The sequence below is a fragment of the Mirounga angustirostris genome, unplaced genomic scaffold (genome assembly GCF_029215605.1).
Source record: "Mirounga angustirostris isolate CCGP_5_RB_7025 unplaced genomic scaffold, mMirAng1.0.hap1 SCAF_4, whole genome shotgun sequence".
Classification (NCBI taxonomy): Eukaryota; Metazoa; Chordata; class Mammalia; order Carnivora; family Phocidae; genus Mirounga; species Mirounga angustirostris.
The window spans coordinates 186,097,213-186,120,257 of NW_026991712.1; the positions used below are offsets into that span (position 1 = coordinate 186,097,213).

At 57.1% G+C, this 23,045-nt stretch overlaps 2 protein-coding genes across 4 annotated transcripts in view; one reads left to right on the forward strand and one right to left on the reverse strand.

The window, feature by feature from the left end:
• CHD5 (chromodomain helicase DNA binding protein 5) overlaps positions 1 to 18,575 on the forward strand; it is a 58,591-nt gene extending 40,016 nt beyond the window's left edge. The window contains exons 26-42 of the mRNA XM_064590042.1: positions 345 to 519; positions 881 to 973; positions 1,188 to 1,276; positions 1,583 to 1,716; positions 2,139 to 2,283; positions 2,672 to 2,831; positions 4,451 to 4,530; positions 4,787 to 4,904; positions 10,521 to 10,610; positions 11,254 to 11,391; positions 11,666 to 11,774; positions 13,323 to 13,455; positions 13,852 to 14,047; positions 14,864 to 15,027; positions 15,151 to 15,265; positions 15,367 to 15,420; positions 15,986 to 18,575. Coding sequence (XP_064446112.1) covers positions 345 to 519; positions 881 to 973; positions 1,188 to 1,276; positions 1,583 to 1,716; positions 2,139 to 2,283; positions 2,672 to 2,831; positions 4,451 to 4,530; positions 4,787 to 4,904; positions 10,521 to 10,610; positions 11,254 to 11,391; positions 11,666 to 11,774; positions 13,323 to 13,455; positions 13,852 to 14,047; positions 14,864 to 15,027; positions 15,151 to 15,265; positions 15,367 to 15,374 — 1,947 coding nt within the window. The 3' untranslated portion in view covers positions 15,375 to 15,420; positions 15,986 to 18,575. The remainder of the gene's footprint in view (positions 1 to 344; positions 520 to 880; positions 974 to 1,187; positions 1,277 to 1,582; positions 1,717 to 2,138; positions 2,284 to 2,671; positions 2,832 to 4,450; positions 4,531 to 4,786; positions 4,905 to 10,520; positions 10,611 to 11,253; positions 11,392 to 11,665; positions 11,775 to 13,322; positions 13,456 to 13,851; positions 14,048 to 14,863; positions 15,028 to 15,150; positions 15,266 to 15,366; positions 15,421 to 15,985) is intronic.
• A 1,461-nt stretch (positions 18,576 to 20,036) lies between these two features.
• Positions 20,037 to 23,045, reverse strand: part of KCNAB2 (potassium voltage-gated channel subfamily A regulatory beta subunit 2) — an 84,993-nt gene continuing 81,984 nt past the window's right edge. For all 3 annotated transcript variants that reach the window (XM_045898838.2, XM_045898839.2, XM_045898836.3), the window contains one exon: positions 20,037 to 22,888. In XM_045898838.2, coding sequence (XP_045754794.1) covers positions 22,799 to 22,888 — 90 coding nt within the window. In that variant the 3' untranslated portion in view covers positions 20,037 to 22,798. The remainder of the gene's footprint in view (positions 22,889 to 23,045) is intronic.

Sequence of the window (23,045 nt, forward strand, 5' to 3'; positions counted from 1 at the left end):
CAGGGGTGGGGCTCACTCAATTCTGTACCCCAATGCCTGGCACAAGGCCAGGAAATACTTGTGGCGTGAACGAACGAACGAACGAATGAACGAACGAACGAATGAATGAATGAACGACTGTGACAGGGGCAGGATGAAGACCATCTGGGGCTGGGGTGATCAAGGTGGCTTCCTGGAGTAGGCAGGCTTTCCGGTTCAGCCTTGAGCTCCTAGAGGCTAAGGTGAGGTGGAGGCAGCGTGAGGAGCCCCGGGGGCAGCGCTGCCCCCTGTTGGCCCCACCCCGGAGCCCCGGGGCCTGGGCCTGCGGGTCCTGCCGTCATGGGGCGCCGTGCGTGTGTCTCCAGGAGGAGGTGGAGAGGGAGATCATCAAGCAGGAGGAGAACGTGGACCCCGACTACTGGGAGAAGCTCCTGCGGCACCACTACGAGCAGCAACAGGAGGACCTGGCCCGCAATCTGGGCAAGGGCAAGCGCGTCCGCAAGCAGGTCAACTACAACGACGCCTCCCAGGAGGACCAGGGTGCGTGGCCCCCGCAGCCCGCCCGCGTGGGCCGGAGAGTAGGGAGTGGGGGGGCAGTGCGTGGAGAAAGGGGGCTTGGAGCAAGTGTGGGCTGTTGGGTGTCTGGAGGAGCTAGATGGGTGGTGGTCCGGTGACTTCTGACCTTGGGCGAGCCTCAGTTTCCCCATCTGTAAAAGAGGGATGATCACCGTACGGTATCTTAGGATATAGTGCAGGGCCGGTGGGATTCAGCGAGCTCACAGGAAGTTTCCCCCGGGGCTCTTTTCATTGTCACTCCCTCCTGGGCTGGGGTTTAGGGGCTCGGCATGGCCCTGGGTGTTTTGGAGGCTCACTCTGTGCCTTTCCACGTGGCCCCTCACAGAGTGGCAGGACGAGCTCTCAGATAACCAGTCCGAATATTCCATTGGCTCCGAGGATGAGGACGAGGACTTTGAGGAAAGGCCAGAAGGGCAGAGTGAGTCTCATGGCTGGTGACCCTGGACTGGGGCCCAGACCTGTGTCAGGGGGCTGACGGTCAGCCTGGGGTCTCCTGGGAGCGTCAGGACAGTCATCCATCCTTTGGGGGATGTCCTGAGGGATCCTGCTGTGCTGGGGTGAGTTGGTGGATGGGGTGGGGGGTCAGGACACCCCGGGCTCCAGTGAGGTGTTGTGGTGGGGCTACTTCCCAGGTGGACGGCGACAATCCAGGAGGCAGCTGAAGAGCGACAGGGACAAGCCCCTGCCACCTCTTCTCGCCCGTGTGGGTGGCAACATCGAGGTGGGGCCCGCCTGCACACCCCTTCCCCAGGCCCCCTGCCCCCTCCTCAGAGCAAAGAGCTCACCCCTGCTACACCTCTGGGGTGTGGAACAGGGGTGGAGGCAGGAGGGCGAGGGGCTTGCCCAGGGTCACAGCTGTGTAGAGGTGGGGCCAGGACAGACCCTGGGTCTGGGCTCTGCCCTCTGGGTCCTGCCCTAGCTGGAGGCCCCTGCCTTCTCTGTGCTCCTCCCTGCCTCCTCCCCTCCATATGCCTTTCTCCCCATCCCTGAATTCTCTGCTCCCCCACCCCACTCCCTGCTCACGCAGGTGCTGGGCTTCAATGCCCGCCAGCGGAAGGCCTTTCTGAACGCCATCATGCGCTGGGGCATGCCCCCCCAGGATGCCTTCAACTCTCACTGGCTGGTGCGGGACCTTCGAGGGAAAAGCGAGAAGGAATTTAGGTAAAGGGGCTGAGGTGGTGGCCCAGGGTGTAGCTGCCCGCCGCAGAGTGGGGCAGGCTCCACTGGGCAAGACTGCACAATGGGCATCATTTGTGCTCTCGTCCTGGGCTTCCTGTCTGGAGGATTCACTGTTGTCTGGTCTTCTGGTGGCTGGGGTCCAGGCCCGGGCAGGGCTCATGTGTAGAAAACACAGACCAGCCACCTCTGCTAGACCAGATCCGGGGCAAGGGCTGTCCTAGTAGGTTCCCTTCCCAGGGGAGGCCCCCTCTGGCCTTCCCTGGGGGCCTGACCCAGCAGGCCTGGCTGGGAGGCAGGGGATGGATGATGGTTCCAGCCAGGGGGTTTGCTGGGGGTCCTGCCAGCCTTCTCAGAGGGTCCTTGCTGGCCCCCCACTCCCTGAGCCCCAGTAACCCCCACCCCAGAGCCTATGTGTCCCTCTTCATGCGGCACCTGTGTGAGCCGGGCGCTGACGGCGCAGAGACCTTCGCGGACGGTGTGCCCCGTGAGGGCCTCTCGAGGCAGCACGTGCTCACCCGCATCGGGGTCATGTCACTAGTTAGGAAGAAGGTGGGTGAGTAAGCCTTGCCTGGGCCTTTCCTGGTGGCCCCCCATGGCCCTCGTGTGCCCCCTGGGGGTCAGCGGGCAGGGGGCAAGTGCCTGGCTCAGGACACTGAGTCGGGCTAGAGGGACCTCTCTGAAGACCTGTCTGGGTGGGGGGGTGTGAGGCTGGAGGTGGGGATGGCAGGTCACAGGGCAGAGGACACACAGGGGGTGGGGGTGGGGGTGGGGCCTGGCACAGCGGTTTGTGGTCAGAAGTGCATTTGGCTTGGCCAGCCTTGGGGGGAGGTGGCATTCATCCCGAGCCTGGGACACCCCCAGTCCCACCGACCGCCCTGAGGCCCTTAGGTCTGAGCTGAGACCACCTCCCTCTCTCCTTCCCTGCCTCCCGCCCCAGGTTCAGGAGTTTGAGCACGTTAACGGGAAGTACAGCACCCCGGATTTGATCCCCGAGGGGCCCGAGGGCAAGAAGCCAAGTGAGGTCATCTCCTCGGACCCCAACACGCCAGTGCCCGCCAGCCCTGCCCACCTCCTGCCGACCCCACTGGGCCTGCCAGGTCTGGGCTCCGATGAGCGGGGGAGGGCGCCTGGGTCACGGGGTGTTGGTGGCAAGGCCCCCGGAGAGCCCGGGTCCTCCGCACAACCCATGACAGACAGCCTCCCTTCCGCCCACAAGCTTCTGCCTGCAGAAACATTGCTCTGCTCCGACTTTCTCTTTTTAACGGCTATTCACATATCACAACGCTTAGTCTTTAAAAATCTTACTGTTCAGGAGTTACTAGTATATTCACAGGGATGAATCACCTCTAATGCTAGAAGGTTTTTGTCACCCAGAGAAAAACTTGTACCTATTAGCAGTCACTCCTGTTCCTTTCCCTGCCCAGCCCCTGGCGGCCACGAATCTACTTTGTGTCTGTGGGTTTGCCTGTTCTGGACCTTTCCGGCAGATGGAACTATATCCTATGTGACCTCCTGTGTCTGGCTTCGTTCTCTAGCGTGTTTTCGAGGTTCGTCACGTTGTAGGGTGGGTCGTTGCTTCAATCCTTTTCGTGGCCGAATACTATTCCGTTGTATGGATGAACCACATTTTTGTTTAGTCATTTGTCAGCTGATGGATTTGGGGTTGTTTCTACTTTTTGACCGGTGTGGAAAATGTGAGGGATGCTGCAAGTGGTGTGTGGCCGTGAACGTCCGTGTTCAAGTGAGGACACGTCTCTTCGCTGCATTTCTCTCGGGTGTGTAGCTAGGAATGGTGTTGCTGGATCGAAGGGCGTAACGTGTTGAGGAACTGCCGGATTTTTCCACAGTGGCCACGTCGTCTTATATTCTCCCCAGCCACATATGACGGTTCCGGTTTCCCCACATCCTCATCGAACGTTTGTTGTCTGACTTTCTGCTTGTAGCCATGCTAGCGGGTGTGAAATGGTGTCTCCCCGAGGTTTTCTTGTGCTTCTGGGCCACTTGTGTATCTCTTTTGGCAAAATATCTTTTCAGATCCTTTGCTCTTCTTTGATGGGTTATTTGTCTGAGTATCTTTTTGGTGATCCATGCATTTATTTGGGCGAAGCATCTTCTTCCCTCAGAGGGACCTCGCAGGCCTGGCACTGACCTACCGATGCCCAGGTGACACGTGAAGTCCAGGGAGCCTTTGCCTCCAAGGACATACCTGCTGCTTCTGGGCATGTGTGCCCTTGGGAGCGGACGGGCCTGGGTTTGCTTCCTGGCCCTCTGTGAGCCCCGTTTTCTCATCCATGATGTGGGACAGGCTAGTGCCCACCTCCCAGGGCTACTCAGAGTATGAGAGTCACCAGCACTCGGCAGTGTGTTGAGTAAGGGAAGGTTAGTGAGGGAAGGCACACGGCTTGTCAGCCAGCCAGAAAGCAGGAACCACATCCAGCTGTTCTGGCTCCTAGGCCTGCCTCCACTCGCCTCACCTCCTGCTTTTAGATGGGGGGCCCTGCTCTGGGCAGCCCTGTCCCATCAGCCTGTGGCTTTGGCCTCACTGGCTTAGCCTGTGTCTGCAGGCTTAGCCTGGGGTCTCTGGCTCACCTGGTTCACCTGTCCTTCTTCTGGAGGTGTCTGGCCCAAATGGAGCCATCTGGCACCCCCATTTCCTGCCCTTCACCCCCTGCCTGCCCTAGCCCATCTATCTCACCTCTGTCCTTTGATCTTTCAGACAAAATGGAAGCCCAGCTGGGTTACATGGATGAGAAGGAGCTGGGGGTTCAGAAGCCAAAGAAGCCCCCAGAAATCCAGGTATGGAAGGTGCTGGTGTCTGGGCCCCTGGGGGGCTGTGGGTTGGGGGTTGGATCTTGAGACCTTCTCAGCCCTTGGTTGGGCAGCTAGAATCCAGGCCTCCTGGCACCATGTTTGGGCCTCTGGGTCTGGGGGAGCAGGTTGGGAGCTCAGATGGGAACCAGGAGAGTTCCTGGTGCCCAGTGCCCGTCCTCTGCCCCCCATGCTGCTGAGGTCCCAGGCCCTGCAGCATCCCTACCTAGCCTGTCCTCCCCAGGCCCTGCCAACTTCCCTGGACAGAGTGGAGGGCGAGGACAAGCATGAGAGCTCAGATGGCAAGGAGCGGCTGGAGGAGATGGAGAAGGCCCCACCATCCCCAGAGCAGCTGCCGAAAGGTGCGGCTTCCCACAGTCACCACCCCCAACGTAGCCTCTGGCCTCAGCATCCCTGGGTCAGAGGAGGGCGGCCAGGCTGTGTTCCCCTCCCTCTCTCCCTGGCTGGGTGGCAGGCTCTGTCCTAGTGCGATAGGATCCCCAGGATGAGGAGAGAGCCAAAGGCTCAGGTCTCTAGAGTGGATTTCAACTTTTCCTACGATGCAGAGTTCGGGGGTTATTGGGCTGTCTTTTTATTAGTGAATTCTAACTCTATTGCACTGTGGTTGGGGCACATGAGTCTGTATGATATTGTTTCTACATGATGTCAATGAAACCTGCTTCCTGGCATGATATGGTTTTGTAATATGGTATGATTTTGTATCATGTAATATGATATGATTTTGTAAATGGTCGTGTGTGCTTGAAAAGAATGCCTATTTTCTGAATTGCCGAGTGTGAGGTTCTAAATACACATATTAGATCATTATTTTGTTCAAATTTCTTATATCCTTACTCATTTTTGGTTTGCTTTGATCTGTCAAGTCTGAGAGACTTATGTTAGGATCTCTCACTATGATTGTGGATCGGTGTCTTTCTCTTTGTAAGGCCAGAGTGTGCCTCATATCATTTGAGACTGGGTTGTTAGGTGCATATTGCTTTAGGTTTTTTATATTCTTCTGGTGAAGTGTGCCTCTTATATAATGACCCTTTTATTCCTCCTGATATTTTTTGCTTTAAGGTTTATTTAGGCTGATTTGGATGGATCTTACTTTTGTTAAGTATATATTTGGTTTATGTTTTTCTATCTTTTTACTTAAAAAAATACATGTACATACAAACACTTTATTGTGATATAATCACACAGGATACAGTTCATTTATTTTATTTTATTTGTTTATTTTTAAAGATTTAATTTGTTTATTTGAGAGAGAGAGCGCATGTGAGCGTGACCAGGGGGAGGAGGGGCAGGAGTAGAGGGACAAGCAGACTCCCCGCTGAGCGCAGAGCCCAGTTCAGGGCTCAATCCCAGGATCCTGAGACCATGACCTGAGCCAAAATCAAGAGTCAGATGCTTAACAGACTGAGCCACTCAGGCACCCCACAGTTCACCCATTTAAAGTGTACAAGTTGGAGATTTTTAGTATATTCGCAGTGTTGTGCAAACATCAGCACAGATAATTTTAGAATATTTTCATCACTCCAAAAAGAAACCTCATGTCCATTAGCATTTATTACCCATTTCTTCCTCTCCACCCCAGCTATCACTCATCTACTTTCTGTCTCTATGGATTTGTGTGTTCTGGACATTTCATGTAAATGGACTCATAAAATAGATGCCCTTTTTTGTCTGGCTTCTTTCACTTAGCATAATGTTTTCCAGGTTCATCCATCTTGTGGCATGGACCAGTGGTTCATCCCTTTATCCTTTATATAAATATACTGCATTGTATTTATCCAGCCATCGTTGATGGACATTTGGGTTGTTTTTAATTTTTGGCTGCTGTGAACATTTATGTACTGTTTTTTTGTGTGGACATAGGTTTCAGTTCTGTTGGGTATCTACCTATGAGTGAAATTGCTGGACTGTATGATAGCTCTGTGTTTAATATTTTGAGGAACTGCCAGATTGTTTTCTCCAGTGGCTGCACTGTTTTACATTCCCATCAGCAATGTATGAGGATTCTGATTTGTCCATGTCTTTGACAATGCTTGTCTTTTTTTTTAAGATTTATTTATTTGAGGGGCGCCTGCGTGGCTCAGTCGTTAAGCGTCTGCCTTGGGCTCAGGTCATGATCCCAGGGTCCTGGGATCGAGCCCCGCATCGGGCTCCCTGCTCTGCGGGGAGCCTGCTTCTTCCTCTCCCAGTCCCCCTGCTTGTGTTCCCTCTCTAGCTGTCTCTCTCTGTGTCAGATAAATAAATAAAATCTTAAAAAAAAAAGATTCATTTGGGAGAAAGTGAGCACAAGAGGGGGCGGGGGGAAGGGAGAGGGAGAGAAAATCCCAAGCAGACCCCCTGCTGAGCACGAAGCCGGGCCCTCGGGGCTCACTCTCATGACCCTGAGATCATGACCTGAGTCAAAATCAAGTCAGATGCTCAAGCAACTGAACCACTCAGGTGCCTCTGACAACATTTGTCTTTTGATTATAGTCATCCTACTGAGTGAGAAGGGGTATCTCAAATGGTTTTGATTTGTATTTCCCTTATGCATAAAGATGTTGAGTTTCTTTTCATGTACCATTTGTATATCTCTGTTGGAGAAATGTCTTTTCAGGTCCTTTGCCCATTTTTTAATTGGGTTATTTGTCTTTTTATTACTGAGTTGTAGGAGTTCTTTATAGATACATGTTCCATATCAGATATATGATCTGCAAGCATTTCTTCCATTCCTTTACTTTAAAACATTTTTTTATTGAAGTATAGTTGATACTCATTCCTTTACTTGTAATCTGTGTAATTACATTTTAGGTATATGTCTTATAAACAGGGTATAGCAGGATTTGTTATCTTAAGTCCAATCACAGAATCTCTATCTTTTAGCTGGCATGTTTGATCTCTTTACATTTATTGTAATAGCTAGATATTTGAATGTATTTCTACTCTCTTACTTTGTGCTTTATATTACCCTTGCCTTCTTTTTTCTCCTTTCCTGCTGTCTCTTGGATTGATCAGACTTTCTTTATATTTCTTTTTTCCCCCTTAACTCCTTTGGAAAGTTTATAGTCAATCCTATATTATACTCTTAAGCTTTTAACATGTATCCCTCTTGAATAAGAGAAGGGCTGTGCGTAGCTCCACTCCCTTTCCATCTTCCATGTGTTTAGTTTCAACTTGTTTTCATTTCCCAAATTTGTTATAGTGCCTATTTCTAAATCTTTAATCCTTATTTAGATCTTACCATTCTTAGCAGTTTTGTGTTTGCTTCCTTGTTCATCATTGCTTCCTAAAGTGTCTTTTTTCCTAAAGTACACCCTTTAATGGTGCTTTCAGCAAATTTCTGTGTGTGGAAAATTCTCTCATTGTGTGTTATTTTTCCCTTTACTCTTGAATAATAGTTAGCAAAGCACAAGAGAGGATAGGGGTTTTCCCTCAGCACTTTTTTTTTTTTAAGTGGAGCCCAACACGAGGCTTGAACTCATGACCCTGAGATCAAGACCTGGGCCAGGATCAAAAGAGTCGGACGCTTAACTGACTGAGCCACCCAGGCGCTCCTTCCCTCAGCACTTTGAAGATGTGTATTCCCTGTGTATTCTGGCTTCCACTGTGCCGAGAAGGCTGCTCTTAAGGTAATTGTTGCTCCTTTGTGGGAAATCTGCCTTTTCTATCTTTCCTGACATGGTAAGACCACTTTTAAGATATTCTGTTTGTGTTTGGTCATGTGTGGTTTCACCACAATGAAATTTTTATTTCTCTTGCTTGTGACTGTGATTCTTAAAGCTAAGTATTCTGTCTTTCATTGATTGTGAGAGAATTCTCAGTCATTCCCTCTTTGAATATTGTCTTTGTCCCCATTATGTTTATTTTCTCCTGGCATTCCTACTACTCATCGATTCCTTCATTCATTCATTCAGCAAACCTGTATCGAAGGCCTGCTGTGTGTTGGGTGCTATCCTGAGTATTGGGGACACAAGCAATACACCAAAATAGCCACAGCCTTCACATCGAATTTGTATTCTAGTGGGGCAGGCAGGCGATCAGCCATAAGCAGAAATATGTCTTTGTTCAACAACAGACTCCAAACGTGATGAAGAAAAGAAAGCAGGTACAAGGTTAGCCAAATACGGGGGCTGGTGTACCTTTCATGTCTTTTACTTCTTTTTTGCCTGTCTCTCTTGCACAGCTTTTTTTTTTTTTTTTTAAGATTTTATTTATTTATTTGAGAGAGAGAGCGTGCGTGTGCCTGGTAGTGCACAGGCAGCAGGGGAGGGGCAGGGAGAGGGGAACAAGCAGACTCCCCTTTGAGAGCAGAACCCGACACGGGGCTTGATCCCAGGACCCTGAGATCACGACCTGTGCCGGTCAGACTCTCCACAGACTGAGCCACCCAGGCGCCCCTCTGCAAGGCTTTTTGAGTTATCTTTAGATCTAGCTTCCTCTTCTTTCTTTATACTGTTTTGTTTCTTCATACTTCCCACTTGTGTTATTTTCTATGGCTGCAAAACAAATTATTACAACCTCAGTTCTTAAAACAACACCCATTTACAAGCTTACAGTTCAGTGGATCAGAAATCTGGCTTGGTGTGGCTGGGTTCTCTGCTGAGGGTCTCGAAAGACTGACATCAACGCGTTGGCTGGGCTGAGTTCTCGTCTGGCAGCTCAAGGGGAAAAATCTGCTTCCAAGCTCATTCTTGTTGGCTGACGTCAGCTCCTTGGGGTGGGGGCCTGAGGCCCCATTTCCCTCTGGCTGTGAGATGGGGGTTGTTCTCAGCCCCTGGAAGCCACCCACATTCCTTGCCCACTTGGTCTTCAGGCTTCAAGGCAGCAATTGTGTGCCGAATCCCCCTCATACTTCGAGTCTCTGATGTTCTTTTCTGGGACTGGTTGGAGAAAACCCTGCTTTTCGAGGGCTGGTGTGATGAGGTCAGGCCCACCCAGATAATCTCCCTCTTAGAAGGTCACCTGTGCCCCATCCCACCCCCGACTTGTACTCCAGGGCCCGGGAGTCTTGGAGGACATCTCAGATTTCTGCAGTGAAAATGTTTAAAATGTTAATGATTGTGTATTTTATTTCTAGAAGTTTTAGCTGGCTTTTTCTAGTTTCCCTCTTTTTTGTGGACTTGTCTTATTATGGATTCTCATCTTTCTTGTCTCTCTCTCTGGTGGATGGATAAATGGTTTCTGAAATTTGGTTGGCTGCATCTTTATCGGACTTGTTTTATCCATGGGAACCCTGTGTCACCTGAGTAGCAGGAATGTCCCTGCTCTATTTCCAGAAGCCCCAGGCCCCGTGGGCTTGCTGGTGGTCTGGCTGGTCTGGGACCAGTCTTGATGGTGCTCTCTCTGCGGGGGTGGCACGGTTTAGATTCCACGGTCAGGGTCGTGGCAGCTTGGCCATGAGGCATCGGATGGAGCTGTCTCTCTTGTTGAATGCACAGTGGTTGGAGGGTGTCATGCTGTTGGAGGGTGTTGGATTCTGGTTCTCTGGTCTTCGGGGCTTGCAGTCTTGGCCTCTGCCTGGCATCCACTCACCCCTTTCCCTTTATGGCACTGACAATTTCCTTTTCTCCTTGTGAGCTCACTGTGTGTTTTTCCAAGGTGATAGATTTTGCCTGACATTTCTGGGTGTTCGTAAGAGGGTTTTGTGTTAATGAAGTCCTGCCGTGTTGTCAGAACATTGAGTCCTCTGCATATCATTGTGGTAGGGAGGATTTCGAGACTGTTCCTTGAGGAGTTTGGGGGTGGGGTGCTGCTGGGGTGGGGTGAGAAGGAAGGGGCAAGACAATGGTGTTGGGAGGGTCCACGCCCATCATACCTGCCTTCCCCGAGGACCCCTCCTATGTGGCCCAGTTGGACTCCTCGGTAACGTGATAGGTGGGATTCTGTGTGTGGGTGAAATGGAGTTGGAAAGCCACCAGCCCGGGGTCCCCTTTGTCTGTCCCGGACCTCTCCCTACTCTGCAAACACCCTTTGTCTTGCAGAAGAAGTGCTTCCTGAGAAGGAGAAAATTCTGGACAAGCTGGAGCTAAGCTTGATTCACAGCAGAGGGGATGGCAGTGATTTCAGGCCAGGTTTGGGGCTCTTGTGTGTGCTCTGTCCTGTGTCCCTTGGGCTCTTGAGGGCGCCGTCTGGACTCCGTTGGGCCTCCTGCAGCTTCCATGGGCGCCACCATCCATCCGTAACCCCCCCTCCCTCACCCACCCAGCTGGAGCTGGCGGGCAGGAGCCTGGGCTCGCCAGCCCTTGGCCGGGGGGAGATGCCGCCCCCTCTCCTAATCCCTCCTGTGGCCCCAGCCACCACCAGGAGAAAGGAGAGCTGGTCACAGAGCTTGGCCTGGAGCATCTGGGGCTCAGTCATAGACTTTGTGTACCTGTAGATGCTGGAATGTTCTGGAACACTCATCCTCAGATCAGACCCCTCAGGACAGCACAGCTGGCCTCTGACTTAATGTGCACTTTTCGCGCTGCTCTGCCCGGTGATCCTATTTGAGTGGGGGAGCTGCACCTGGGCCTGGAGCCCACCCTCCCTGCTCAGGACAAGAGAGGGGCTGCTGATTGGTCTGTTTAAAATCCCTCTTGGCAGTGAGCCCCTTGAGGACGATGAGATATGGCTCCCGCTTGCCTTTGGGTCCCCAGTCCCCAGTGCTTGGCAGAGAGAGGGCCCTGGGCTGTACCTTTCAGATGGGTAAATGAATATGGGTCTGTCCTCCCATAGATGACGCCAAAGTGGAGGAGAAGGAGCCCCTTGAAACACAGCAAAATGGTGACAAAGAGGAAGATGAGGAGGGGAAGAAGGAGGACAAGAATGGGAGGTTCAAATTCATGTTCAACATTGCAGACGGGGGCTTCACAGGTATTGGGCTGAGGCAGTGGGCAGAGAGCTAGGGTGGTTGTTGTCATGGGCTTCCTAACTTTGTGGGTCCTGGGAGTGTGGGCAGATGGTTACTTTATACTAAAGTGTGAGTGGTTGATAAAAGTGCATTATATAACCTTTACCGGTAACCCTGAGATACTGGACTTCCAGGGGTGGGGAGATGGTGGGTGGTGAGGAAGAGACTTTCCTGTGCCTACCCTTGTGAGGGACTGGGGGGCACCTCATTCTGCTTCTCCGTTGGCTGGCTTCCCAGAGCTGCACACACTGTGGCAGAATGAGGAACGTGCTGCTGTGTCCTCGGGGAAAATCTACGACATCTGGCACCGGCGCCATGACTACTGGCTGCTGGCCGGCATCGTGACGTATCCTTGGCCAAGGCTGGCCGGGCAGGACTCCGGCCTGTTCCTCTGTGGACCTCAGGGAGGGACATGGGGTGTGTGGGATGAGGAGTTAGGAGCCCGTGCTTTTGATCAGGTGCTGAGGACCCTTTCCTGGTGTTGATGGTGATGATGGTGATGACCTTGGCTGTGGCTCATCCCTTTCCGCCCAGTGCTCGCTCCATCCACATAGCAGCCTTCCGAGGGGCACCACCATGATTCCATTATACAGGGGAGGAAATGATGCTCAGAGAGGCCACGTGACTTGCCCAGGGATACACAGCTAATAAGTCACAGCCCATCCCTCTGACTCCAAAACAAATAACCCCTAACTCCTGCCCTCCTCCCAGTAATGATGCCTGCAGGGGGCATCGCCATTTACAGGGCGCTCGTATTCATCCATTCAGTCTTGATTGCTCGTCTCCTATGTGCCAGGCATGGAGGATGCAACCCTGAACAACATTCCCCAGTCCCTGTCTACCTGGGGCTCAGATCCTGCTGGGGACAATGGCGAATGCCGTAAGTTAGCGGAGTGTGGCATTCAGCAGAACAGGATAGAGCAGGCGAGGAGCAAACGGAGTGTTGGGGTGGGGGCTGCATTTTCTAATAGGTGCTCAGCGGTGACATTTGAGCACAGACCTCCCAGGGGCAAGGGGAGGGCCACGAAGCTGCCCATGGAAAGCCCCTCAGCAAAGCTGACCTGGTTATATGAGGGGGGAGTGTTCTAGAATCAGGGCCAGCAAACCTTTCCTGGAAGGGGCCAGAGTGAATATTTCAGGCTTTGCAGAGCGATTACTCCGCTCTCACTGTTGCAGAAGGAGCCACGGACAGAAGTGAGTGTGACCACATCCCAGTAATATTTGTTTAAAAAAATGTGGGCTGGGGGCCAATGCGGCCTATGGGCCATAGTGTAGATTCCTTTCGTGGAGGTGAAGGTGTTTGGAGCCTGGGTTCAGATCCTGCCCCTGCCCCTCACTCACTCGGGCAAGATAATTTTATCGTGTGTCCTTGTTCCCTTGGCGGCTCTCGGGGAGGACCCTTCCTAGCCTCCCTCCCGCTTCTGGTGGTGGCTGTCAGTCCCTGGGTCCTGAGTCTCTGCCTCTCTGGTCACATGGGCTTCTTCCCTGGGTCTCTGTGTGTCTGGGTCCAAGTTTCCTCTTCTTAGAAGGCCAGGAGTCACTGGGTTGGTGCCCACTCTAATCCAGGATGACCCCTTCTTAACTTGACTACATCTACAAAGACCCCATTTCCAAATGAGGTCACGGTCACAGGTGTGGGCATTGAGACTCGAAGTTTCTGCCTCCGGGTTGTTAGGACGAAGGGTTCGGCCCCCAAAGCCTCAGTGCTGTCTGGACCCCTGAGGGCACTTACCAGTGTCCTCGGTCAAGTCATCATCAACTTGCTCGCCTTGCAGCCAAGGGTAATGACTTGTCTGAAAGCACACAGCCGGGATGCTGACCCCAGGCTGGTCCCCCCTCACCCTCCCACCTCCCACCCTATGGCCGGGTTTGCCCTTAACGGTGCCCCACCCAGGCACGGCTACGCCCGCTGGCAGGACATCCAGAATGACCCGAGATACATGATCCTCAACGAGCCCTTCAAGTCTGAGATCCACAAGGGTAACTACTTGGAGATGAAGAACAAGTTTCTGGCCCGCAGGTTCAAGGTCAGTCCCTGAAGGCCAGAGCCTGCAGGGGTGGGGCTCCTGCAAGAAGGCAGATTACACAGGGGGCCGGGGGCAAGGCAGTTACCCAAGAGTGGCCCCCTCCTCACGTATCTGGACGTAGTAGTCAGTCATGTAGTCAGTCAGCTAACAGCGTGTTGGGTCCTTGATCTGGGCCAGGCCCCGCTGGGCAAGTCTCCCTGCCCTGGGTGATGGTGTGGAGGACCCAGATTGGTGAGAGCTCTGAGGGGGGTAGGGGCCAAGAGCAGACAAGGGTGGGCATATGGGTGGAAGTGTGTCCTCCCTCCTTCCTTTCTGCCAGATCCCGGGCCTGTGGGGGTGGGTGCTGGCGGAGGAGGGGCCAGGTTGGCGCTCAGTCCCTCCTGCCCCATCCCCCAGCTGCTGGAACAGGCGCTGGTCATCGAGGAGCAGCTCCGGAGGGCCGCATACCTTAACATGACCCAGGACCCCAACCACCCCGCCATGGCCCTCAACGCCCGCTTGGCTGAGGTGGAGTGCCTTGCTGAGAGCCACCAGCACCTGTCCAAGGAGTCCCTTGCCGGGAACAAGCCGGCCAATGCCGTCCTGCACAAGGGTGAGCGAGCCTGCCTGCCTTCCGCCTGCCCCGTGGATCCTTGGCCATTGATGAGGCCGCTGATGGGGCAGGGGTCAGCCTGGCCTCCTGGCCAGGATGGGACAGTCCAGCATCCAGTCCAGGGAAAGTAAGGCCCTCCCTTCTCTGGACTTCTTCTCAAGGTCTGCTCCCTGTAGGCCCTGGTCTGGGGGTTGGTAACACAGAAGTCTATTCGACTTACACACTCTTGCTTATCAAGCCCTGACAATACGCTTTAAACACACGGCATCTCTTTAATGCTCCTAATATCCTTAAGTGATAAGGTTTATTACCCCATTTTAAAAGACAGGGACATTGATGCCCAGGGTAGTGAAGTAATTGCCCAAGATCTCCCGGGATTCAGACCTTTGACTCCTGTGCTCCAGGTCTTCAGGAAGCTCCCAGGCTGGTTAGAGCGATGGTTGGAGGGGGGGGAGCCAAGGCCAAGCGCACACGAGAGCCCTGGACTTGCTGGACCCTGCTGTGTTTGGGAGATGTCTCCTGAGATAGCCATGGGCCAGGGCTGCAGGCCTCCCTGGGAGCCGGGGGGTGGGGGTGGGTGTTGACAGAGGGCCTGGCGGAAGTCCAGAGTTTCTGGCTCTCCCCTTGGCAGCCCTCAGGTCCCTGGAGAAAACTGCTGTTCGCCCAGGTGGCGTGTCTCTGCTTTGTGGGCCTGGAGGGCCGGGCGAGGCGCGCCCTCTGTGCCCGCGGCCTGGGGAGTGTGATCACACACTTGTAGATAAGCACCAGCCCGCTGGTCGTCAGCGGCGCCTCGGCGTCCCCCCTTCCCTCCCGTAGTCCTGAACCAGCTGGAGGAGCTGCTGAGTGACATGAAGGCGGATGTGACGCGCCTGCCCTCCATGCTGTCCCGCATCCCCCCGGTGGCTGCCCGCCTCCAGATGTCGGAGCGCAGCATCCTGAGCCGCCTGACCAACCGAGCCGGTGACCCCACCATCCAGCAGGTCAGGTTCTGCCCGCGCGCCCTGGGCTGGGTCCCCGTCATGCAAGCCCTGGGCGCCCCTGGGTTGGGGCTTGGGTTGAGGGGTGTGGGACTACGACCTTTAAACCTGGGTCCTTGCCTCCAGGGCGCTTTCGGCAACTCCCAGATGTACAACAACAACTTTGGGCCCAACTTCCGGGGCCCTGGACCGGGAGGGATTGTCAACTACAACCAGATGCCCCTGGGGCCCTATGTGACCGGTAGGTGCCCGCCGCTTCTGGGCAGCACGTGCAGGGGCGCCCCTCGGGGGCCCGGCCTGCCCGCCACCAGCCCAGGCAAGCCGAGCTTCTCTCTCTCACAGATATCTAGCTGTCCCCGCGATTTCCCTCTGTTGCAGTGCTCATTTCCAGCTGAGGTAAGCCTGCATCTGCACGCCCCATGGTCCCTCGTCCCCCTCCTCGGGTTGGCGAGTCAGGCCTGGCCAGGTTCAGCCCCGATTCCGTTGGGCGTGCCTCCCGCGTGTCAGTGAGCACGCGTGTCCACAGCGTGAGTCAGCCCCAAACCCACTCTGCACGGGTCTGCCTCCGCTGCCCACCGGGGTGGTGGGCGCCCCAGGACATCGGCTCCCTGCCCAGGGCAAGGAGGGTAGCTCGGGGCCGGAGCAGGTAAGGGTTAATGGCTAGGAGAGGGGAGCTTACTTTCGAAAAACCACCAGTTCACCCTGGCCTCCTCTCCCTGGGCCCCCCAAGCCCTGCGCATCCTCGTAAGAACTGCCACTTCGGGTGGAGGCGCTGGGGGTTTCCAGACCGCCCGCCCCCTCAGAACGCTCTCTTCCCAGGGCCTCTCTGGCCCTCCAAGGGTGGCAGTGAGGTCTTGGCTCGGGAGCTCCTTCTGGGAGGAGTGGTGGGACGGGTGGTGGGTGCCCCCCTCTAACGAAGACCTGGCTGCTCAGCGGGGTGACCGTGATCGACCTCTTGTAGCCGCGCCTGCCGGGCCACCTGCCCAACCCCCACAGGAGAGAAAAGCTGCCGCCTTTTTAGGAGCCATGCCATCTTGGGACGGAAAGGGAAACTGAATAATGCCATCGCATGGGGGACGAGGCCCAGCCTGGCTGGGCTGGAGCCCAGAAGTGCCACCTCCTCATCATGCCAGTGTCCCACCCAGCGTCACACCCACCCCACACCGGGACGTACCCCTTGGCCACCTTTGCCGGACAACTTCTTAGAGGAGATTTCATTTATTTGTACATCTTTTGCACTTTCCTATTGAAGACTTGAACGAGTCTGTCTTGATATAAAAGTTGAGTGACGTATGGAGGGGTCTAACCTGCAGCACTCACGTCTCTCTGTCAACGGGCTCCAGACTTCAAAGGAAGATCCTAGAAACGCTGCTGCTGGCCCAGGGGACTTGGCCCGCCTGGGGAGCCCTCTGTGTGCCCCCGCCCACCCCATCCCGTCCGTGTGGCCTGACTGCCCGTGTTCTGGCCCCCCTGCCCCTCGGGGGTCCCCAGGGCTGGATGGGTCAGGAGTGGGGAGTGGCTGCCCAGCCCCCAGGGTAGAGACCTCAGCTGGTGCCCGGGGCTGGGGCTCTCTTCCACCCCCTTCTTGCCGGGGCTGGAGACCACCAGGTATGTGCTATCTCGGTGGGGGAGGGGAGCCTGTCAGCAGGTGTCTGTCCCTGGCCCAGCACGTCTTGCAGGCCCTGGACTCTGTTAGCAGAGCGGATGGCTGTCATGCTGCGTGGCCACATGCAGCCTGTGCTCCCGGGAGGAGGGGAGGCGCGGAGCCCACGCACGTAGCCTAAGGGCTGTGAGAGCCTGTCTCGGCCTCTGCGGGAAGGGGCTTGCCCTCTGTTGCGGTGTGGTTAGCGTCCTAGCAGGGCAGGTCACTGTGGCACTGAGGGTGGCCCCGGAGACCCTGGTCCTGCCCTGTGCCCTGGGAGGCCCATCACATCCCCCTCTAGGTACACACTCCCCGTTCAGTCTCATGGCCACGGATGCAAAGAAGCTGGGCCACCCCTTGGCGCCCGGACTTATCCCTGTCCTCCTGTCCCTGGAGAGGCCCCTGCTGTGTTGTTGGAGGGCCTGGGGAAAGCTGGGCTTGGAGGTGGGGGGCTGGACCTGATGGCTGTCCAGCCCTCTGAGCTGGAGCCTCCAGGCTTCCTGCCTCGTCTTCTCTGGGGAACCCCCACTGGCCCCCCTCCTGCACTCAGCCGGTGGTCTCCCATGAGGGCCCCGCTGGTGGGGAGGGGCCAGACCCTGGGCTTGTCTGTGTCCTATGCTTCCTCTGCCTGGCTCAGCCTGGAAGGGTTTTCCCAGCCTTGGGCAAGGGGCTTCCTGGGGAAGTGTCCTGGCTATAGAATCCAGGAGGGGCCAAGATTTGGGGGTCTGTCTGGGGGCCTCTTGGGCAATCAGCCAGCCCTCATGGGGTCCCGGGTGCTCTCTGTAAATGGCTGTGAACCCCTTGAGGGCTGGACCCCAAAGCCTTTTCCATCTTGGTGTCCCCTCACTTCAGTCTCAGAACCTCCCAGGCCGAGTCGGCCCCGGCACCGCGGGGGGGGGGGGCGGGGGGCGCGGTGGTGAGCACTCTGAAGGCGGCACCCAGCTTTCCAGGACGTGCATGCTGCAGCGCTGCCCTCGCCTTCTGAGAAGGGCAGGGTCGCCCCAGTCCGCTGGGGTTCCTGTGGGTGCCGCGCGCACAGCCTCCTGGCTCAGGCCTCTGGCGAGGTGACCACATGAGCCCCCTCCCAACCCTCCCAACCCAGAGCCCTGTGACACTCCCTCCCAGACCCCCGGTCAGCCCTGGGGCTGGCCTCATTGGGCACAGTGCTGGCCCCCCACCTCGGCCACAGTGGGTGGGTCTTGAGTGCCCAGCCAGGAGGCCCACGGTGGTGGCAGGGCAGGGGCCCGCATCTCCACTGCCTTGCCCCAAGGGCTGGTGGTCCCCCTGCTGTCAGTCCTTCCTCCCCAGAAAGCCTCCCGCTGTCGCCCCATCTTTGCTTCCATGCCGGGCCTCCCCCTCCTCTACTGGGCCGGATCTGGGTGTGTGCAATGGCCAGGTCTGGGAAGGGCTCAGCTCTCCACGACCAGCACCTGGAGGCCCGGGAGGGGGGCTTCGGGCAGTTGGGGAGGGGGTTTCTGGTCGGCTGGTTTGGGAGAGGAAAATGGATCTCAGACTGTTTTCTTCTTAGTTTATCAGTTACCTCCTGCCGCGAGTGGTGGCAGGGGAGAGGGGCGTCCACGGTCTTTGGCATCTCCCGGCTGGGTTTGGTTTTTGCTGCTGACAGAATGAGGGGCTTTGTGTACAAGCAGAATCCTACAGCGTCAGCCCGCATTTTTGTTTCCAGCCACCCTATTATTTAAACCAGTGCTGAGTAGGCTTTCTGTCGAACCACCTTTGGGCCTCAGTTTCAGAACGCATTGCCTGCTGGGCTCCCAGGTGACGAGAGGCTCATGGGCTGGACCATGTCCGGAGGGCCCCGCTCTCGCACATACTGCCCCGCAAGTGCAGTCCTGTGAGGAGACCCTCTCTGCAAGCCCCCTTCAGAAGCTCCTTGGCTTCCTGCAAGTTACGACCAAGGTCCTGCTGATACCCACACCTGGTGCAGGTGCCTGCCCTCCTGCTCTCCGGGCGTCCCTTTCCAGGGTCCTCTGGGGCCTCCCCAGCCCGGACTGGCTGGTCGAGTCTTGCCCCAGTGACCCTGTAGCTCTTGCTCCCAAGTGTCGGGTCCCAGGGCTCTTGAGGGCCTGAGAGGGTCATGGAGAGGGTGGGCTCAGGGACAGGAGTGCCTCCAGAGCTTGGGCAGGGGGCGGGGCTTGGTGGGGAGGCGGGGCTGTGAGGCCTTGGCCTGGCCACTGCCTCCGGTCCCCCGCCGCGCCTGCGGCTGTCCCGTGCCCGCTGTGGTCTCCAGCGAAGAAGCTGGCTCCCGCCCCATTTTCTATTTCCGCAAGTTTACAGGTCGTGGTGCATCAGCCCAAAGTCATTGGCGTTGTGTTTTGGGTTTTTTTCTTAGTTTTCAGATTTTTTTTAAACAAAAGTATTTTTTTAGGTGCGATAACCCAGAAAGGGCCCGTTGGGTGTGTGTGTGTGTCCTGAACCCCTGACGTGGAGCTGGGGGCCCCCAGCCCCCCTCAGCTCCGGTGTGCTGGAGGTGAGGGAAGGGTCTTGCCCCCTGTGCGTTGGAGCGTGGGGGGGGAGTGAGGGAGCAGACCCCCACCCAGGTTGGCATCTGGCCCAGCGAAGGGGGCCGGGCCCCTGGCCCTGGGTACAGCCCCAGGCCCGCAAAGGGGCCAGGGGCTTTTGGGGTGAGTTGGGAGGGTCCCAGCTGGGAGGGTCCTGGCCAGGGGGCTGGAGCCAGAAGCTGAGCCCCCGGGAGTGGCGACCCGTCCCGTCCTTGGCAGGACACGTGGGCGGCTGGACAGGGACTGCAGCCAACACAATCCCCTTTACTTTGTACTCTGTGTGTGTCTTGGTTTTCTGTGTTTTAATAAATCCTTTGGGAAAGGATTCAATCAAAGTGTTTCCTAATTCTCACTCATCTAGGATGGGGGTGGGAGCTAGAGACGGGGGAGGCCTGTGGGGGGTGTCATCTGAAGCTGCCTCCCACCTGAGAAAACATGGCCTCATGAGGCTGAGGGGCTTGCTGGGAAAGGGGGGCCCCACGAGGGCGTGGTGCCTGTCTCTCCCACCTGCACCCCTAAGTGCAAACACAACATGGTATCAGAGAAACCCTGAGCGCCCAGTGGCACCCGGGGGCCTCCCTGGGCCCTGATCTCACTGCACTCAACACAGTAGCTCCCAGCAACAGAGAACGTGTGTGTGCAGGGTAGTGGGGGGGCACCTTATCCCTGAATCACTTGGGCGGTGGCAGGCCTCAGAGTCCCCAGTCTCAGCACCCCCTGCCCCCCGCCCAGGGCCCTTTTTCCCAACTGGACCCTTTGCCCCAGGGTCAGGATTTCAGGGGGGCCCAGTCTGCCAGCCCCTGCAGGTGGCAGCCTATCCCCACTCCGCCTCCCCACTGCCCATGGCCCCTGGAGGCGAGAGGAGCAGAAAGCCGCAGACCCCCGACAGGCTGGGGTTTTATTTGTCATTCCATAAATACGGTGGCTGTACCTCGGCCGGGTGTCGTCTGCGAGCACAAGGCGTAAGGCCGTCTTTGCCTACGGTAGGGAATGCACTTAGCTGAGGAATCACAGTCGTTAAAAAAAGGGGAGAGGAGAAAAGCGCATTATTTACACGACAGAAGAGGACAGAAGATGGAGTAAGCCCCTCTGTTGTTCCTCAGGACCTCGGACGCGCACGGGGTTTGGGATGAGAAATGGTGGGGGCTCCGCGCGTCAGCAAGGGAGACCGAGCCCAGCCCTGCCCTCAGCCTGGGCCTCCGTCCTGTGTGGGGTGCTCCCCAGGGGCCCCTTCGGGCAAACTCTGCCTCAAGGGGAGGGCTGGAGTCTGGCGGGCGGGCAGCTGGGGCTCCTGGGGAGCGGTCTCTCCCGGTGGGGCCTGGACCACTCCAGGGCCTGCCTCTGCCCGGCCTTCTGTCTCCAGACTCTGGCTGCCCTTGGGCCCCACCTGACCCCCTCCCCCACACCAGCCCCCTTCTAAGTCGGGGGCCCTCCCCCAGGAAGCAGAGCCCTGTCATCCCTGCCAGTGGCTGTGGGAAAGAGAGGACACCTCAGAACCGGGTTGTGGACGGCGCCCCGGGGGCCAGGAAGCTGCTTGGGTCCTGGCAGTGGGCATTTCGGCCTTGGCCCGGCTCCACTCTGAGGGCCCTCCCCTCCCTCTGGCAAACCTGGGGTCTTCCCAGGTGTGGCTCCTGGTGAGGGGGGCAGCGGCTGCTCCCTCGGGCCCCATCGCAAGCCCTGGTCCATCCTCCGGCAGTGGGCAGGCTGGGGGCAGCAGTGTGAAGGGGGCCCAGCCGCTCTCCCCAGTGAGGGGTGGGCAATCCAGTCCCTCGGTACCGCCGGGGCTGCCTGGCCTGGAGCACCAGGTCCCTGCCCATCCCATGCGGTGGTGGGAGTGGCCACAGGTGGAGGGGGGGCCCTGCGGGGACAGGCTCGCCCCCCCCACACCCACACTGTGCAGATGACCCCCAGGGGCCTGGTCGGGGAGGAGGAGGGAGGGTTCTAGACTCCAGGGTCAGCATAAATGTCGGGAATGGAAGTTGTCCACCCCCTCCCCCGCCTCCCCCCTTGCGTGTGTGGCTTTCCCAGGCCTCGGCCCAGCCAGGACGGGCCAGCAGGCCTTCTGAGAATGGCAGGGAGGAGCCCCTCCAACAACAGCTTGTCTGAAGGGCAAAGCCCGGCTGTGCCCTGCTGTAGTGAGGGTGGGGTGAGGCTGTGGGGGGTGTCGGGGTGGGGGCTGCCCTGACTGGGGGCACACAGCTGTCCTACAGCGTGGGCTCTGGCCCGGCCCCCACATAGCCAGCAGAGGCCAAAACCTCAGGACAGTGGGGGCCGGGACTCCTGGCCGCAGGCCCCCTCCCCTCCTCCATCTTCCTAGCCTGGGGCAGGTGCACGGCAGGGAATGACTAACTCCAGCCATCCTGACCTCTTCCCAGGCTGTGTGTAGAGGTCCGGGGGTGGTACTGCTGCTTGTCTGCCCAGAGAAGAAGCTCTGGGGACCCAGACTTAGCACCCTAACACAGGGGTCCTCACCCCGACCGGATCGGAGGCCTTCAAGAAGGCACTGCTCCAGGGAGAGGCTCCTGGGGGCTTTTCCTCGATTGTGGGGGCTCCTGCTAGATGTTCAGGCCCTCCAGCCCCTGGGCGTGCAGCACAGAAAGCCCCAGGGACCCGCCCTCCCTGGAGGGCCTAAGGGTGGTCTCTCTGCAGATCCGAGGCCACTACCCAGGCAGAGCAGAGGTGTGTTCCCTGCACGTGGTCGGCAGCCAGTCGAGCTACGTATGGGCGACCTCAGGGCCTTCTGCGGCCAGGACAGAGGGGCGGTGGACAAAGCACCTGGTCAGGAGGGCAGGTGGGGGCCTGGAGGGACCTGGGCTGGAGCCTGCTCCTCAGGCCCCTTCCCAGCGCTCAGGGCTGCACTGGGCAAGGGGCTCATCAACTGTGTGTAGGGAGGAAGTTGGCAGGGCTATGAGCTCGGTTAGAGCCCCGAACTTCCTGTGGGCCCCACTTGATAGTGAATCCTCCTGGATCGCGGCCCCTGCCAGCAAGGGGGGTGGAGTGGGGGTCAAGGGACAGCTCAGAAGGCCCCTGAGAGACCTGTGGGGGCAGGTGGTGGTGCTGAAGAGGGTGCAGAATGAATCTGGAGTCAGGCCCATCGTAAAATGCTGGGAGCCCTTTGCAAGAGGGAGGGTGTGGGGGACTCCCAGCGGAGGCGGCCACGGGAAGAGCCAGGCCTGGTTTCCTCTTTCCCACCCCTGACACCAGGTGGGGGTCCTCAGCAGAGGAGAGGCTAGCCCTGCTGCCCCCAGGACCCAACTGGGTCTCGGCCTGGCCTGGACTGGAGGCGTCTCTGGGAAGGGCCGAGGCCGGGAGCAGCCGTGGGGCTTTCTTCCTGGAGGGCGAGCAGAGGCTGCAGGTGGGCTCAGACGGGACGCCTCCAACATCCTGCCCCGTCAACGCGGTCTCCCGGGCACAGATCTGAGTTCGGTCCCGCGAAGCAGCGAATGGGGTCTTGCGGCAACTTTTGAGATCTCTTCCCCGACGACATCTCGCTGTGATGTTTTCTTTTTGATGCAAACCACACCCCTGACACGGTTTCAAAACAGCTTAAGCGAGCGAACAAGAGGGACTAGGAGGGAAACGGAAAGTGTCCGGGCAAGCGGCCGGGGGCTTCTTAGGATCTGTAGTCCTTTTTGCTGTAGGGTTTATTGCCCAAAATACTATCAACCTCATGGATAATGGAAGACGACAGTTTCGGAAGGACCTGTGTGTGAGGACAAGAGCTAATCAGAATCCCACCAACAAGACTGGCCTGGCCTTCGGAGGAGGCTGGGTGACCATCTTCCAGACACCACTGGCCTGTCCTGCCTCATCACATCACGCTTGTAGCCGGAGCATCGGCTGGCTATGCTGCTTCTGTG